General features: G+C 44.1%; 1 protein-coding gene across 1 annotated transcript in view; it reads right to left on the reverse strand.

Annotated features, from left to right (window-relative positions):
* Positions 1–19346, reverse strand: part of LOC127440388 (dihydropyrimidine dehydrogenase [NADP(+)]) — a 231188-nt gene that overhangs the window by 139985 nt on the left and 71857 nt on the right. Inside the window, exons 9-11 of the mRNA XM_051696916.1 lie at positions 15979–16086; positions 15018–15187; positions 543–753 (exon numbers count right to left, since the gene is read on the reverse strand). Of these exons, the coding sequence (XP_051552876.1) occupies positions 543–753; positions 15018–15187; positions 15979–16086 (489 nt within the window). The remainder of the gene's footprint in view (positions 1–542; positions 754–15017; positions 15188–15978; positions 16087–19346) is intronic.

Here is a 19346-nt window from a genome sequence, read left to right on the forward strand (position 1 = left end):
ACAATGCTGTACTACCCTCTGAAATGGCCGGGAAACTGTCTCGGCTCCTCGGCACAAAACCTGAATGAGTGGTTGCGAGACAGCTCCTTTTATACCCGTATGTCCGGAGGAGAGGCATGCAAATTCCACTCGCCAATTCTCATTGGGCTTTTCTTGAGGGATCTCAAGAACGAAACGGAGACAGTTTTGTGATTGGAGGAGAGGCCTGATAGAATGAATCCCAAGATCTTCCTGCTAGATCTATGCTTATGCATACATATCTCCTGAGCTCTGAAAGAGCAACCTCTGAGCAATAACATTTCCCTATAGGCTATGTATTGTAATCATTCTGTTGGGTTCCTTAAAACTACACTGCCTGGTTAACAAATAATTTGAGCAACATGGGAAATTAAACTACTGTTACTTTGGCTCTAACAATGCACTACATATTTAGCTTCACAAAAGATTTTAAATATTAATAACCCCATTCAAATTTAAGTTCATTAGTGCCAGCTATAGCAACTTTGCCATTTGTGAGCTACCAGGCTTAGGCATGACCTCACCAGCAGGATTGTTCAGCATGGAGCCAAAGGCACTGATGATGAAGTTGGCTTTAAGGTGGACAATCTGCTCCTCATCCACAATCCAGGTGCCATCATCCCGTTGTTCAGTGCGGCAGAATCGCAGGCCTGCTACACGTCCATCTCTCTTGATTACCTCATGAGGAGACAGGAAGGGCAGAAACTCGCATTTTTCCTCTCTGGCCACCTCCATCTTAAAAGCAGAAATAAAATAAAAACCGCTTGATTTTAACTGATAACATAAGAATGCTTGAAAAAGAAGAGTGACAAGAACATTAATTCTTTCTTCTTAATTTAATCTTTAGAAAAACATCACAACAACATGTTTGATGTTTGATGGACTGTAGTTACAGTAACATCCTTACAATGAAAGTAATCAGAGCCAGTGTGTAAAGTAGAAATGTGAGGCTTTTATTGTTTGTCAAAGCACTGAATTATTCTGTAAAAATCTATTTAGTATATGATAATAATTTTCCAGGTTGATGAACTTCTGAGTATGCAGTCCATGCTGGTAGATCAACTTCTCGATGGATGAACTTCTGGTTTTGCTGTCGACAAATGCTGTCGATAAGAGCTTAAGCAGTGTTGGGGAGTAACGGAATACATGTAACGGGAATACATATTTAAAATACAAAATATAAGTAACTGTATTCCACTACAGTTACAATTTAAATAATTGGTAATAAGAATACAGTTACATTCAAAAAGTATTTTGATTACTGAAGAGATTACTTTGCATTTTATTGTCATTTGTTTCATTTAATATTTAGTCCTTTCAGATGGAAAACATTTATACATATAAATGATGTGATCCAAAGTGCATTTGAACAGTGGTGAAACACTTTCTTATGATGTGTTACATTCATACGAGAAGACAGAGAAGTTTGGAGCACAAGAAATATAAATAAACCTTGTGTAAATTGTCAGCTTTATGCTAAAATGCTATTTCTAGCCATTTTACCAGGCACGATCATATTGTTTTATCAAGAAAATTCACGTTGGATCATAATTTCTTTTTTTCTAGTAAGACCTTTGATATTAGGGCAAAAATCGTATTCTTGATAATATTTTTTGTATTGTTTTGTAAAAATATCTAAAAATCTTTAAAACAAGATCAATTAGATTTAAGTTGTTTTAGAAACAACACTGCATAAGATATTTAGGTTTTTCAGAGAATGTATTTTTAACATGTGTATTTTGTCTTATTGTACTGGCAGAGTTTTTATAGAGTCTTATATCAAAACAAGTCAAAAAAATCTACCAGTGCTGAAGTAGTAATCCAAAGTATTTAGAATACGTTACAAATTACATTTTACAGCATGTATTCTGTAATCTGTAGTGGAATACATTTCAAAAGTAACCCTCCCAACCCTGAGCTTAAGTTGTATTGAACCCGGAACATTGATTTAAAGTTAGATTCAGTGTTTCTCCCCTTAAATGTAACACTAATGGGAGTGTAGTATCTCTCTGGATGGTTTCCACAGCAGCAGAACCTTAGTTTTACCTTGGCACAATAGTTGCACTAAGTGGATTCACTTAGATTCACAGTCTTCACTTAGATTCCTCACTTGTGTAACCACCTCTGTTAACAAACTGCTTACAATTACAGTGTTTTTTGTCAGAGGCTCTCAAGGATAAAAGCCTTAATTCCTTCTCTTACTTTTCTTTACTATTTTGTGTGAATCCACACCGAAAGACATGTCTCAACAATATACTGCAGTTCTCCATTGTCTGCCAGGTCCCCCAGACAACTTCATAGAACTTGACACCCCTCTACAGCTCCTCACACACAACATGTTACTTCTTGAAGACCTAAATCCCTAGGAATGAAACCTACGACCCTGGTGTTACTAGCATTATGCTCGGCCAGTTGAGCTACAGTGATACCAAAAATTATATCTACTCCAATAAAACAAAACAAGAACCATTTATTCATTTATCTCAACCTTCTGCAGATTAGGTTCAAAAGCTTAAACAAAAACAACCTCTTTGATGAAAATACAGTCAGGATTTAAAACGTCCTGGTTACTTTCATAACCTCAGTTCCCTGATGGAGGGCACGAGACGAGGGTTCCACTCTAGCCTGACGCTCGTGGCTGCCCAGGAAAGCATGTATATCATCTCCGCGTTGGCCTGAGACTGGGCGACCACCCCCGAAGGGGGAAGCCCAGCCAAAGCCTCCACGTCAGAGTGGACAAGCCCGCTCTCCGATGCTGCGCTCAATAGCTCATCATCTTCCCGGCCCCCAAATAAGAGGTCGAACTCACCCTGAGACAAGCCAGCGGTCTCATCCGAGAGTCCAACTGGGGCAAGTGAGTGTGCTGAGGAATGGGAGGTCCGTGGGGGGTTACCCGGTGGAGCTAGACCCATTGGAGTCCCCAAATCGGCCCCAGTGCTAACCGACGCGGCCTCATACCCATAGGTAGAAGGACCGAGGCGGGGAGCGGCTGGGGTGGCTTGCTGTCTTACGAAGGCAAGCCGCGACCGCAACGTTGCCATGGTCATGTTCTCGCAATGAGGACAAGACCCATCCACGAACAAAGTCTCCGCTTGGGCAGCGCTCAGACACGTAAGACAGCGATCGTGGCGGTCAGAAGCGGAGAGATAACGACCGCAACCAGGAATAACACACAAACGGAAAGGAATCTTTAAAAAGACGTTCCGTGTGTGCCGCTCTTTTAGAATTGAAAATATACTCTTTTATTAGAATATACTCTTTTCTTTGTTCTGCCGAAGCACCCAGGGGCGTTCTCTGCACTCCACGGGTGCAGAGGGGGAGAAGCTGCTGAAATGTGCCGTAAATCCAGCAGTTTGAGGTGAACAGTAGAGAGAATTGAATTCAGTGCACTGAATGCAACCGCTCGGCTCCGAAGATAAAATCTGAATGAGTGGTTGCATACCAGCTCCTTTTATACCCGTATCTCCGGGGGAGTGGCATGCAAATTCCACTCGCCAATTCCCATTGGCCTTTTTTCAAAAAGCAGAGGAGTTTGGGGCTCCCAAGAGTGACCCCTAGTGTCACTACATCGATACAATGTCGAGTGAGTGACAGATAGGGAAGAATAATTCACCCCAATTAAAACACTTCCTCAAATATGAAACATTTATTAATTTATCTCCACTTTTTACAGATCAGGTTGACAAGCTCCTAAAAGAACAACCTCTTTAATGAAAATACAGTCAGGATTTAAAAGAATAATTCACCCAAATGAAAATGATGACATTATTTACTCACCCTCATGTCGTTACAAACCTGTATCATTTTCTTTTTTCTGAGGAAGGAGATATTTTAATGAATATCCCGGTCCGTATTTTTATGCAATACAATGGCAGTAAATAGTTATTGACTTTTAAGCTTCAAAAAGATTGCAAAAGTATCATAAAAATGTAATATTCCAAGTCTTCAGAAAAACCTATGATAGGTTTTGATGAGAAAAAGCACAATATTTAAGTCATTTTTAAGTGAAAACCTTGATGTCTGGTATGAGTTAATGAGCACCATGAGAAAAGCTTGGTTACAGTGACATGTTCACAACTCGCGTTGTTTAGTGATAAAAACAATCACTAAGTTCTTGAGTGAACATGAAAACTACTTAGGAAAAAAAATACCCATTTTGCTTTCATATTTGTTAGGGTGAGTAAATTATGAATACATTTTCATATATGGTTGAACTATCCCTTTTAAAACATCACCCTCCACGTAAACTACCCTAATAGCAGTGACTAAAAAATGTAACATAGCCAGATCAGCCAACCTGTCATCTATCCTGTTTTTGTGAGATCTTTCAGTAGTGTTCAACACTGTGAACCACCAAATCCTCTGCTCCCCCCTTTAGAAAGCTGGACATTACTGTACAGGCTCTGCACTCACATGGGTTATGTCAGAGAATGTCAAGTAAATAACTTATTTTTCTAGCAGAAACTTTCTAAAAAAAAGCATGCTTGCCATCAGTTGATCACAACGGTCTCATATGAGTACTTTTATAAGAACTTTTTGTAAGTCGCTATGTGTAAGAGGGTCTGCTAAATGCCTTAAATGTAAATGTCTCACGCGGAATAAAATGAACACCCTCAATCAAAAGAAATTCCTCCATTATGAAGTGGCTTAAATTACAGCCACAGTGCTTTAGCGCACAACTGTTTGAATGTTCACAGAGCAAAGGCAGAGTTAATAGTTGCTGTAGTTACACATTTCTAAGTTTAACTTTCCTGTCGCTGTTTCCATGGCAGCGTTGCAACAGTTGTCATTGAGAAAAGAATATGTCTTAATTACTTTGTTTAAAAAGCTCCACAGAAATATAAATCTCATTATATAAAGTGCTGCCCACTATAACAGCTCAACAATGTCACCTTTACGTAAACTTCTCTCACTTTTTTTCCTGACAAAAAAAACTACTGCTTGTAGTGCAAAGTTGTTTCACTCAGATGGGAAAGTCTTAATATGGATAATACTAATGAAAAATACATCATTCTCTAGTCTGTATATTGTCTTTCACATGAACTAACCAAGAAACTAGGCATGTATATAGTGTAAAATGAAGGAAGTTCCTATAAATGCAATATTTATATGAATCCAATTGCTATTCATGAGCTGTTTTGCATATACTGAAAGTGTCATCTTCTGGCTCATCCTGAGAGCTTTCACATGTTAACCCACAGATAGACCTGTTTTTTTTTTTAATCATTTAACAACACATCTACCATTGATCTTCATATAAGCAGTATTTTTCTATATAATCAATGTCATCTCACAATGTTTAGAACCTAAATGTCAATGTTGTGAATCGTGTCAAGAAATCAACAAAATTCAGTAAGACCGATTTATTTGAAGCCTGTATATAATAACACAACCCCAATTCTGAAAACGTTTGGACAGTATGAAAAATGCTAATAAAATTATTTGTAAATAATAAAGATTTGTAAATTATATTCACCCTTTGCTATACTGACAGTGGAGGGCCGGGAGAAGAATCTTTTGTCGCCGCATGCCCAGGAGGCTGCGGCACCCAAAAGATTTCCTCGTCTCCTGGGTCACATGTCCGGTGCGCACGGCCGTTGTCACAACCACCATCCACCGTCCCATTTTGGCAGGTATGGCACTCCAGCTGCGGACCCCCCGCCCAGGTACGCCCAGCTGTGGCACAAACACGCCCACACGGGATTGGTTCCGGTGGACTACGGGGACGAGATTCCTCCTCCCCCCTCCTCGGCCAATCTTATGGTGGGTGGCAGGAGCCAGGTGCTTCAATGTCCCTGGACTCAGCACGGCCACGGGGCTTGAGTCCCCTCGACGTGGCACCTTGAACTCCGCCCTGCCGCGAGGACCCACCCGCCTGTACGTCCGACATGATCATTCCCTTGGTCCCCCTCGCCCGGAGTTTGGGCGCATGGCTCGCGCTTTCCAACCCGTCGCGATGGCTGACCCGGACCGTCCGACTCGGCTACGCGATTCAGTTTGCCAGGCGCCCGCCCAGGTTCAGCGGCACCCGCTTCACCTCGGTGAAGGGCGAGAATGCTGCTACCTTGTGTGCGGAGATCGCTTCCCTTCTGCGCAAGGGCGCGATAGAGCCTGTCCCTCCAGCTGAGATGAAGAAAGGGTTCTACAGCCCTTACTTCATCGTACCGAAGAAAGGCGGTGGGTTGCGACCAATCCTGGACCTGCGAGTACTGAACCGGGCTTTGCACAGACTCCCGTCCAAGATGTTGAAGCAAAAACACATTCTAATGAGCGTCCAGCATCTAGATTGGTTCGCAGCGGTAGACCTGAAGGACGCGTACTTCCATGTCTTGGTCTTACCTCAACACAGACCTTCCTGTGGTTTGCATTCGAAGGCCAGGCGTACCAGTACAAGGTCCTGCCCTTCGGCCTGTCCTTGTACCCTCATGTCTTCACGAAGGTCGCAGAGGCAGCCCTTGCCCGTTAAGGGAAGTGGGCTTCAGAATCCTCAACTATCTTGACGACTGGCCAATCCTAGCTCATTCTCGAGAGTTGCTGTGCGCACACAGGGACCTTGTGCTCTGGCACCTCAGCCGACTGGGGCTTCGGGTCAACTGGGAAAAGAGCAAGCTCTCCCCGATTCAGAGCATCTCTTTTCTCAGTTTGGAGTTGGACTCAGTCTCGATGACAGCACGCCTCAAGAACGAGAGCATGCAGCCGGTGCTGAACTGTCTGAAGGCGTTATACAATAGACACAGGCTTAAACACAAATTTTGGAGCATGCTGCAATCATCCGATTGAAATTACAGAACATTAAAAAATAAATAAATAAATAAATATGAAAAGGTAAAACATCATATAATGTGTAGTTGTGGTGTTATCAATATAGCAAAGGGTGAATATAATACAATACAAATCACTCCTTTTTGTTTTATTAGCATTTTACATACTGTCCCAACTTTTTTGGAACTGGGGTTGTACACAAAAATATTCTTAATGGATTACAATAAATTCTTACAATTGATAATACCTTATTTTACATCACATAACAAGTGCTATATTGTAAAGTGTAACCATCAAAATGTTCAAATTATAATTTAAAAAAAAAAAAACTCTGGTTATAATGTGCAAGAACATGTAGCTGAATATCCTTAAGAATGCAGTCAACTCTGCACATTTATTGTCTAAAAGAAACCAAAGCATTTTATGTGATTTTATTGTTTTAAAACCTTAGCCTGCTCTTTGTTCGTAGATACAAGAAGTCTTTGGTATCTAAGCAAGATATGAAACCTCGTTTATTTTTGTATCAGAACTCTCGTTCAAAGAGATAGATCCACTTTTAACTCCAGCACACTTGGTTCATCTGACCATATGCAAGATTTCAGTTCAGTTAGCAGCATCGATATTGTATTTTTTTTATTTTTTATCTCTGTAATGTCAGTTTATTCCATTAAGTAAAGCCATTCAGTTTTTCTCAGCTGACTTTTATCTCTTTTATTCCAGCTATCTGTTGTGTAATTCACCGCTAACTGTGTTAACCTTGATACCATTCCATTAGAAACTATTAATATTTTATGTAACTGTTAAAAAAATATCACATTAAAAATATCGGTATCAGTAATAATTGAAACAATGGCTTTCAAAACTTGGGTAGTTTCTCAATTGATAAGTTTCTAGAGAAAAGGTGGATAATGATTAGAACTTCACTTAAAGCTTAATGTGTTTAAAATTCACATTTCCATTAATATGTTTAAGGCCTTTCAGGAGTGATTTTGTTATTTCAGGGCCTCCTGTACTGCTAGGTGCAAGACATGGTAGTTTTGAAGGTGAAATGTAGAATTTCTGTTCCACTACAGCAGCATCAAACAAAACTGGAAAAATAATGCTTTTAAACGAGTTACAGACACTCCCCTGTTCTCCATTGTTCAGTCAAGCAGGTACTCTACATTGAGCCAGTGCCGTTATGTCTGGCCAAGTCAAGCCATTTAAACTTTTAATTCTGTTTGGTGTGACTAGTGTCACTAAAATTACACACTTTACCTTTAAGAAGGAAAAACTTTCTAAATGTTTGAAATTGTCCTAAAAAATACACTGTATTTGTGATATAACTTATGTTGTCACTCTTGTAAAAAAAATTAAAATACTCTTGATTAACGAAATATTGAGATTTAGGATTAAATATTGTTCAATAAATAAAATCCATCACTGAAACAGCTGGTATTTCAAGGTTCTTATATTTTTTGTCACCATGCAAGATAACCATGTTTGATTGTATGGACAAAGGTGCTATCTAACTTGGATTCCCTATCTGTCACTCACTTGAAGTTGTGTCGATGTAGTGACACCATGGCAACGTTGCGGTCGCGGCTTGCTTTCGTCTCCACCGGGTATCCCCCCGCGGACCTCCCATTCCCCAGCACGCTCGTCTGCCCCAATCGGGCTTCCGGATGAGTTCGCCGGCTCATCTCACGATGAGTCTGGCTTCTTGTTCGGAGCCCGCGAAGATGATGAGCTCTCGAGCGCAGCATCAGAGAGCGGGCTTGTCCAGTCGGATGCAGAATCCCCTTCGGGGATGATTGCCCAGTCACAGGCCGATGCCGAAATGACGGACATGCTTTCCCAGGCGGCCGCGAGCGTCGGGTTAGAGTGGAACCCTCCGCTCTCCCCTGAACCCTCGTGGCTTGATGATTGGTTCCTGGGCTCGTGGTGCCACTCAAAGCAGCCACTCCCCGCTCCAGTGCCATTCTTCCCGGAAGTGCACGAGGAGCTGACGAAATAGTGGGAGGCACCTTTTACTGCCCGGCCCCGATTCCACAGTTCCCCCGCTCTCACTACCCGCGATGGCGGGGCGGCCAGGAGCTATACGGCGATTCCCCCGGTGGATACGGCGCTCGCGGCGCACCTATGCCCGCAGAGCGCCGCCGCCTGGCACGGTCGCACTAAGCTCCCACCCAAGCCCTGTAGGCTCACGTCGTCCCTGACAGCTAAAGCCTATAGCGCTGCTGGACAAGCCGTCTCTGCCCTGCACGCCATGGCTCTCCTGCAGGTCCACCAAGCCAAGGCATTGAAAGAACTGCACGAGGGTAGTTCCACCCCATATTTGATGCAGGAACTGTGCTCGGTGACCGACCTCGCTCTCCGAGTGATGAAGGTCACGGCGCGGTCTCTCGGGCGGACGATGGCCATAATAGTTGTCCAGGAGCACCACCTTTGGCTCAACCTGATCGAGATGGGCGAGGCCGACAAGACACGGTTTCTTGCTGGCCCCATTTCCCAGGCTGGCCTATTCGGCGACACGGTCGAGGACTTTGCCCAGCAGTTCTCGGCAGTGAAGCAGCAGACGGAGGCAATCCGGCACATCCTGCCCCAGCGTGGCTCAAGATCCCGCACCCCATCTGCTCGTCGCCAAAGGTGTCCCCCTGCGGTGACTGCACCGGCTCTGCCGCAGCCCACCCTTCGGCCCGGCCCCGGCGTGGAGCCCACCGCAGGAAGCAGATGCCACCCGTCTCACAGCCGGCGCATAAGAACCCACGGAGGTCGACAAAGTGCCCCTGAGACGGGCGATCCAGAGACAAGAGAACCCACTAACCTGGAGCTGGTAAAAAGACCACTCCATCCCCTGGTGGCGCATGGCAGACAATCTTTTGTTGCCTTTTTGTTTGATTTTGCTGCATGCCCAAGTGGCTGCGGTACCCAACAGTTCAGCAAAAGAGCGGCTTTCTTCCTCCCTGGGTCACATACCCGGTGTGCATGGTCATCACCACGACTACTGTCCATGGGTTTTTTCTTGCAGGATTGGTGCTCCAGCGGTGGCCTTTCCGCCCCTGAGCGCCCAGCTGTGGCACACAGCCGCCCCCGATGTGGCAGTCTCCATGGGTTACGAGGACAGGCCTCTTCCTCCCATCCCAGGCTGTTCCGGGGGTGGTCACATGGAGCCAGGTAAGTGCTTCAATGTCCCTAGACTCAGCACAGCCACGACGTGGTGTGGCACCTCAAGCTCCGCCCCGCCGCGAGGCCCCACCTGCCGGTACGTCTGAAGAAATTGTCCCCTTGGTCCCCCTTGCACAGAACTTGGACGCGTGGCTCGCGCTTTCCAATCCATCGCGATGGCTGATCCAGGCGGTCCGACTCGGCTACGCGATTCTGTTCAGCAGGCGCCTGCCCAGGTTCAGCGGTATTCACTTCACCTTAGTCAAGAGCGAAAATGCTGCTACCTTGCGAGCGGAGATCGCTACCCTCCTACGGAAGGGCGCAACAGAACCTGTCCCTCCAGCCGAGATGAAGAAGGGGTTTTACAGTCCCTACTTCATTGTACCGAAAAAAGGCGGTGGGTTGCGGCCAATCTTGGACTTGCGAGTACTGAACCGGGCTTTACACAGACTCCCGTTCAAGATGCTGATGCAAAAACGCATTCTGGCGAGCGTCCGGCATCAAGATTGGTTCACGGTGGTAGACCTGAAGGATGTGTACTTCCACATCTCGATCCTTCTTTGACACAGACCCTTCCTGCAGTTTGCATTCGAGGGTCAGGCATATCAGTAAAAAGTCCTCCCATTTCGGCCTGTCCCTGTCTCCTCGCATCTTCCCGAAGGTCGCAGAGGCTGCCCTTGCCCTGTTAAGGGAGGTGGGCATTTGCATTCTCAACTATCTCAACGATTGGCTAATCCTAGCTCACTCTCGAGACATGTTGTGCGCACACAGGGACCTGGTGCTCTCAAACCTCAGCCGACTAGGGCTTCGGGTCAACTGGGAAAAAAGCAAGCTCCTCCCAGTTCAGAGCATCTCTTTTCTCAGTTTGGAGTTGGACTCAGTCTCCTTGATGGCACGCCTTACGAACGAGCGCGCCCAGTCGGTGCTGGCCTGATTGAAGGCGTTCAAACAGAAAACAGTGGTTCCACTGAAACTTTTTCAGAGGCTCCTGGGGCATATGGCATCCTCGGCGGTGGCCACCCCGCTCGGGTTGATGCGTATGAGGCCACTTCAGCACTGGCTCCAGACTCGAGTCCCGAGATGGGCATGGTGCCACGGGACACATCGTGTAGTCATCACGCCGGTCTGTCACCGTCTTTTCAGCCCTTGGACCGACCTCTCGTTTTTACGGGCAGGTGTTCCTCTAGAACTGGTCTCCAGGCACGTCGTGGTCATGACAGATGCCTCCAAAACGGGCTGGGGCACTGTTTGCAATGGGCACGCAGCCGCCGGCCTCTGGATGGGTCCGCGACTGCATTGGCACATCAACTGCATCGAGTTGTTGGCAATTCTGCTCGCCCTGCGGAGGTTCCGGCCATTGATCCAGGGCAAGCACGTGTTAGTTCGGACAGACAACACAGCAACGGTATCATATGTCAACCGTCAAGACGATCTGCGCTCTCCTTGTATGTCACAACTCGCCCGCTGTCTCCTCCTCTGGAGTCAGCAGCACTTCAAGTCGCTGCGAGCCACTCACATCCCGGGCGACCTCGACACCGCAGTGGACGCGCTGTCATGTCAGGTTACCCTCAGGGGAGAGTGGAGACTCCACCCTCAGGTGGTCCAGCTGATTTGGAGTCGATTCGTTCGAGCACACATAGACCTGTTTGCTTCCCGGGAATCCTCCCACTGCTCGCTTTGGTACGCCCTGACTGAGGCACCCCTCAGTATAGACACGCTGGCACACAGCTGGCCCCCTGGACTATGCAAATATGCGTTTCCCCCAGTGAGCCTACTTGCACAGACCCTGTGCAAGGTCAGGGAGGACAAGGATCAGGTCGTCCTAGTAGCAACCTACTGGCCCACCCAGATGTGGTGGCAGCTGCGACCAGACCTCTGGAATCTCCATGTCTGGCTGCTGGACGGGACGCAGACCTGCGGTGGTAGACACGATCACTCAGGCTAGGGCCCCCTCTACGAGGCGCCTGTGTGCCTTTAAGTGGCATCTGTTCACTAAGTGGTGTTCTTCCCGACGGGAAGACCCCCAGAGATGTGCAGTCGGATCAGTGCTTTCCTTCCTGCAGGAGAAGTTGGAAGGGAGGCTGTCCCCTTCCACCTTGAAGGTGTACGTTGCCGCCATAGCAGCACACCACGACGCAGTCGACGGTAAGTCCTTAGGGAAGCACGACCTGATCGTCAGGTTCCTGAGAGGCACCAGGAGGCTGAATCCCTCCAGACCGCGCCTCGTTCCCTCATGGGACCTCTCTGTATTTATTCAGGGTCTACAGAGAGCCCCCTTTGAGCCTTTGCAGTCAGCTGAGCTTAAGGCACTCTCCTTGAAGACTGCCCTCCTGACTGCGCTCACTTCCATCAAGAGGGTAGGAGACATGCAAGCGTTCTCTGTCAGCGAAACGTGTCTGGAGTTCGGTCCGGGCTACTCTCACGTGATCCTGAGACCCCGACCGGGCTATGTGCCCAAGGTTCCCACCACCCCTTTTAGGGACCAGGTGGTGAACCTGCAAGCGCTGCCCCAGGAGGAGGCAGACCCAGCCCTGTCGTTGCTGTGTCCGGTGCGCACTTTACGCATCTATCTGGATCGCAGAGCTTTAAAATCTCTGAGCAGCTCTTTGTCTGCTTTGGTGCACAGCGGAAAGGAAGCACTGTCTCCAAGCAGAGGATCGCCCACTGGCTCATTGACGCCATAACTATGGCATATCACGCCCAGGACATGCCGCCCCCAGTAGGGCTACGAGCCCATTCTAACAGGGGTGTAGCGGCTTCCTGGGCTCTGGCCAGGGGTGCCTCTCTAACAGTCATTTGCAGAGCAGCGGGCTGGGCAACACCCAACACCTTTGCAAGGTTCTACAACTTCCGGGTGGAACCGGTTTCATCCCAGGTAGTGGCGGATAAGCCCGGGATAGCCGGCCGGGTGTATCGCTTGCACATAGCGCCTTCCACCTCCTTTTGAGCTGAAGACGTGTGCCATTAATTCCCAGTAGTGTTTACAAGTTTGTTCCCTGGTTGACTTCCTCCGAGCCCAGTGGCAGTTGAGTATTTGGAGAGATTCGATGCTGGCCCAGTACATGTGCTAAGAGTCCTGTTCTGGGGTAGGTGCTCCGCATGTGGCAGTTCCCTGTAAGGCTAGCCCCATGCGATGTATATCTTCCGCTAATTCGTTTCCCTGTTGGCAAACTGCATCTTCCTTGGGCAGAGCCCCTCTGCCCCAGTCTCCATGTTTGCAGTAACTTCTCCCCCATTGGGTAGGATCTACCTTGAAGACTCTCCACATGGTTGGAAAGACCATGTGACATATTCGTCCACTTAAATATCCCCCCCTCACTTTGGGCGAGGTGTGGTCTCCGCAGTGTCTTCCCCTTGGGAGGGACACCCCCTGACTAGACCTGGTGGCCCAGTCGGATAATCCCCCTTCTTTTTTAGGGAGTGGAAAAAAGAGAAGGGGAAAAGAGGCCACGACTGGGTTAAGCCTGTCTCTTTTGGGTAGTCGACTTGTCCCCAAAGGGCCGTTCGACACTCATAACTATGTTGGGGGAGGTTACATGTCGACCTGGTGTGCTGGCTATGAGGCACACAGTAGTCTGCCCACCACACACACTGCCAGTTCACGTAACACAGTTCAGCCAATTGTGGCGTTTTGAATAGGGACCCCTAGTGTCACTACATCGACACAACGTCGAGTGAGTGACAGATACGGAACGTCGTGGTTACTTGTGTAACCTCCGTTCCCTTATGGAGGGAACGAGACATTGTGTCCTTCCTGCCACAACGCTGAACTACCCGCTGAAATGGCCAGACCTTATATCGGCTCCTCAGCATAAAACCTGAATGAGTGGTTGCATACCAGCTCCTTTTATACCCATGTGTCCGGGGGAGTGGCATGCAAATACCACTCGCCAATTTTCATCGGCCTTTTATCAAAGACCAGAGGTGTCTCAGGCTCCCAAGAGTGACCCCTAGTGTCACTACATCGACACAACTTCTCGTTCCCTCCATCAGGAAACGGAGGTTACACAAGTAACCATGACGTTTTCTGCTTATCATGTGCTTTCATGTGGTTGGTTAATGTAGGAATTAGGCTCAAGAATATACCAAGGAGATGAGAGATACTCGCTGAAGGAGAACAGTCCTTGGAGTAAAATAAGTTGTACAGGCAATGCATCAAAGAAGGCACAATAATGATCACTCCCTGCACGCAATAGACATGACACAATGGCAGTCAATAGTAGCAAGTGGAGGATATATGTAAACAGATACAAACTGGAACACCTTCATCAAACCTGCAGTAATGCAAAAGGTCTCTGTGAGAGAAACAAAGCAGAGAAAGGCAGCTTTTTATCACAGTTTACCTCCCTCTACAATAGCAAACAATATGCAGTTTTATCCATAAAGTAAAAAAAAGGAACGAAACAGATGAAATATTCTTCCTCAGGTGAGGAATATTGCTGATACAAGGAGAAATTGAGAACTGAAAGGAAAATACACGATAAGGGCTGTTTAAACAGCACATAGCATGCTTTTGGGTTCTATATATTTTTATACGCTATGATTTATCATTTTATTAATCAGTATTTTCAATAGTTTTTTTCAGTAAACATATCTAAACATTACTAAAGTAAGATAAATTCACTTTAACATATAATTTTTTTTCAGAAAATATATACTGAATAGAGCATTTCTTTTTCTTGTGTAACACCAAACATTACCACATTTATGCTTAAAACAAGAAAAAACTATTTGTCAATGGGGTAAGAAAAATACACTTGATATATTCTCAAAAAAACAAAAAAAGGAATTCAGCCTCTGAAGTAAATGTATCTTGATTAAAGGATGTTCAGATATTTTCACTGAAAGACAAGACAAAAATAATGATAAAGAAAATGTTTTTTGCTGTGTAATTCTGTTGGCCTTTAGTTAATCAGATTAGTTCCTTGTTATTTGAAAAAAAAAAAAAAACATTTCAGATTCCACACATAATGTAATTTAAGGGGAACAAAAAGAGAAAATCTGTCCTCATGGGCATGGGGTATACAGCTGGTCCTTCAATAGGATTTTATCACTGGCTGCAGGTGCTGCTGAACTGATTTTTTTTTTACCTCTTCTGGAACAGCGCGAATGTTGGTGAATCCCTTTCTAAAGACCACAAAGACTCGTCGAGCTCCACAGCGGAGAGCAGAGGTGGCACAGTCAAACGCTGTGTCTCCTGCACCCAGGACAATCACATTCCCATGCAGCTCTGGCAGCTGTGAATGACAATTACACATGCCTGCAAAAGAAACACACCACAGACATAAAGGTAAAATTCAGTGCATATAGACTTAAAGGGTTAGTTCACCCAAAAAATTACAATTGTCTCATCCCATCCCAGATGTGTATGACTTTCTTTCTTCAGCAGAAAACAAAGAAAGATTTTTGGAAGATATCTCGGCTCTGTAGGTCCATACAATGCAAGTGAATGGTGATCAGACCTTTGTAATTCCAAAAATCACATAAAGGAAACATAGAAGTAATCCATAAAACTGTGGTTAAATCCATATATTTAGAAGCAATATAATAGGTGTGAGTGAGAAACAGATTAAAATTTAAGTCCTTTTTTTACTCTATATCTCCAAATTCGCTTTTACTTTTACATCTGAAAGTTATCTGAAAGTTCTCACCCACACCTATTATACTGCTTCTGAAGATATGGATTTAAACACTGGAGTCCTATGGATTACTTTAATGTTCACTTTATGTGATTTTTGGAGCTACAGAGTTTTGGTCACCATTCACTTGCATTGTATGAATGTCTAGAATGTCTTCTTTTGTGTTCTGCTGAAGAAATAAAATCATACACATCTGGGATGCCATGAGGGTGAGTAAATGATAAGAGAATTTTCATTTTTGGGTGAACTAACCTTTTAACCAGCATCAAATCCCAGTCTAAACTTAGCAATTATATAACAGACGTAAATTAATGACAGGTGATTTAGGTGATGCTACTAATTTTTCTCTATTACAATCTTCTGCTATACAAGAGCAAAAATGACATTCATAGTACCTCAAACTGTCACTTACCTCTTTTACTGGCCTTTGCAACTAAGGGAAGGAAATCCTTTGACGTGTAGAAGCCCTGTTCTATGGTCAAACCCTCGAAGATCTTGTCCCTGTTTGCTTGTGGAAGACCTGCCCGTAAAAAGGAGCAAATTAATAAAAATAAGAATGAATAATTTCAAAGCTATACACTTGGATACCATGTGTGCATATAGCAACATATGTGGTAACAAAGTAAGCATCACTACCAGCAGTGCAGCAAGGCAGAGACAGGGCCCTGCCACAATATCTTTAAATACACAAGACAGACTGTTCAATGATGAATAACGGAGAAAATACCAAACTTCACTGTCCACTCTCACCTTTCTAAAGCTAACAATGGCACCTCATCCATGGTGGTCAGCTCTTTAAATTCTAAAAACTCATAAATTCTATATACAGTACATTGGTCTATTAATCCCATCACATTACTCATAAACTCATCAACATATCAAAATGACCTTCAATAATCCTATACATTTTTGGTACTAAAAAGCACCCCAGGGATTCTTAGGAAGTCTTATTTAGCTAGTGTGCTTACATGGCAATCAGTTTTTTTTTTAAACCCTTTTCTCCTTCACCAAACTATTGTCGCCTCTCCCTCACACTACTGTGAGAAAAGAACTGCAGATGTAGTGACATAGCCAGAGACATTTAATGAAGGGTAGAGCAGAGCGGAGACAACACAGCTAGTGACAATGAGAACATCCAGCATTTTTGTCAAACAACATGCAACAGAGACTTGTGCTGAGAAGAAACAGTAAAACTCTCACTTTATGCAGCCCTCGCCAGAAAATTCAGCTGAATCAGGCAAACGAAAGGTTTGTCATTAGGTATGTTAATATGGTGCTTTATTGTTAGAGAAACCAGGGAGTGTTTGAGACAGAGATGTAAGCGTAAGAGTAGTTCTAGCAGGAAGATCTCGGGATTCATCCATCAGGCTTCACATCCAATCACAACACAGCCTCCGCTTCATAATGTGCCCTTCAAGTGGATTCGGAAATGTCATAATTACGAGTTCTGAGCATATGAATGACCCAGTGAAGTCAGAAGATTTTGTATCAAAAAATGAGAAAAAAAACATAAAACACAAAACTCACTATTTGTGTTATTTGCTTAATTTGCTCAATGCAACTTTGATGCTTTGCATTATTTTAAAGTTTTGTTAATAAATTCAGCAGATTATGCATCATGAATGTGAGACCAAACCTTGTGTTTCTTGAATTCAAGCAGATGGAGGGCTATATCTGGGGCCTATAAAATGAAAATGCGAAGACAGAAACTAATAATAAAAGTGATATTGTTAATATATTTTACATTTGCCTTTTTGAACATTTTAATTTATTAATTATTTATTTTTATAGTTTTAACAGTAGTATTTGTAACAAGACCATAGTAAATGTATCGAAGCATGGATCTTCTTCACTACCATGGTTAGATGTAACATGATTTCTATAAACAAACTATGGCATTTTTGTAATTATAAACAGTAGACCAACTCTAAACACAAGTAAAAACAATAAATACAAAATATAAATGCTGTATTTATAAGTTGTAACACAAATTAATTATATTCCCTCACTCCCCTAATGTTGCCAATGACAAATTTAATAGAGCTGAAGTAGTGATATGATAATATTTATTATCAATCTATTTCTGCCTAAAGTACAGTTAGTGTTACTATAGTAAATTCAAGTGTGGTGATGTAAAATTCTGTGCCAATTTCAAATGGTTTCCGCCTCTTCGCGCCTTGCTTCTAGCAAAGCTTCTCACAAGCTGCAAGTTTAAGAGCTCGAGTTTTAAGAGCTTTGTTCTCACGCTGCTCTGTCAGTTGAGCCGTATCCATCTACAGAGCCATGCAGGTGCATTAGCCGAGGTTGTGCCTCCACCTGTGTATTTGACGCTGCTAAACCAGATACTTCAGCTGCATCGCTAGACTTCAAAATCAGATGAATCGCGGTACAAATGCGTACCAACCCGTATAATTGAGAACTATCTGATATACTCCAAATCTAGACAAACGTTTTAATGCAAAGAGGAACTTGATGATAGATTTGATTATTATGACTAATAAACGTCCCCCATTTATAACCTAATACCCCCCTCTCTACTAATTTGCTCTCAGCACTCACTGTGAATGGCAGGTTTTGTTCATTTAAGTACCGTGAATTTTTAGCGTTTGCTGTTTTGGTCATATTCATTATGTATGAATGGTTGTATATCAGCAACCATTCTATGCATGTTGTACATTTTTACACCGTGAAATTATCTTGAATTTGACAAAAATTCCATTATCGTCAGCAAGCTAACTGTATTATATGTATTATGGAGTCAAAATAAAAGTTTTCGTAATTACCACTTCAGAAGTGGGAAGTAGGAAAATTCATATAACACATGAAGGCAGTATAAGCCTGCTAGGCTGCTTCTCATTGTTCGAATATTTCTGTGTTTTCACTCACGCGCGTGTGAGTGTAACACCAATCATGTTACAAGCTTGCCTCGCCTTGATGATCAAGCTCTTCACCAGCCGGTCTCCATCAGAAAAATACGCTAAGTTCTCAGTCTATTCTTCTTTTGGGGAACAATCTTTATGCAAAAAGCTGGCGGTAGATGGGATTGCAGGCTTTCTGCTTCCAATGGCCTTACAACTCTATTCATCATAAGCTTTATATGCATCAATATCACTTCAAGTGGCAATATTCATTTTACTAGAGCATTCGTTCTCACCGATCACGTAGGTGAATGTGCATTTCACAGAACGGCGGACATGACACTCAGGAACCCAAGCACGGATGCACATTTCTCAAATGTTACCACAGTGTTTGCATGCCTGATTGTTCTTCTGTTGGGGAAGCAGGTTCTAATATTCATGTATGGCTTTATGCACAAGTACTTCAATGCATGGGGTCCGATCATCCATCGAGATATTATTCTTGCATTGTGGTTTGCTCCAATCGCACAACAAATCATGCTGTGTTTTCTTTTTCATATGTCCACATCCGCGTTTCCTTAAAGGGGAAGCATCATCATTGCTGCGTGTCCTCTGACACCTAACGGTAGGCATTTCTCATTACATTCTGAATTTCATTAACATTACAATGCAGACTGTGCTCAAATACAAGAAATCGTTAAATCAAATCAAGGTATTGTTTCCATATCCAGCTATGTCACGTTTCATTTTATTAGAGTCATCTGTCGTCATTACAGTGGAGAGATTTGTGTTACAATGGGTCACTGGAACTATTAATTATTTTATTAATATAGGACCATGAAGCTCTAAACAATGGGGACTTTCTTCACTATGGGTAGAAATGCTCTCTACATTAGTTCATCAACATATGCGTTCACTTTAT

Source organism: Myxocyprinus asiaticus, chromosome 5 (genome assembly GCF_019703515.2).
Source record: "Myxocyprinus asiaticus isolate MX2 ecotype Aquarium Trade chromosome 5, UBuf_Myxa_2, whole genome shotgun sequence".
In the NCBI taxonomy this organism is placed as follows: domain Eukaryota; kingdom Metazoa; phylum Chordata; class Actinopteri; order Cypriniformes; family Catostomidae; genus Myxocyprinus; species Myxocyprinus asiaticus.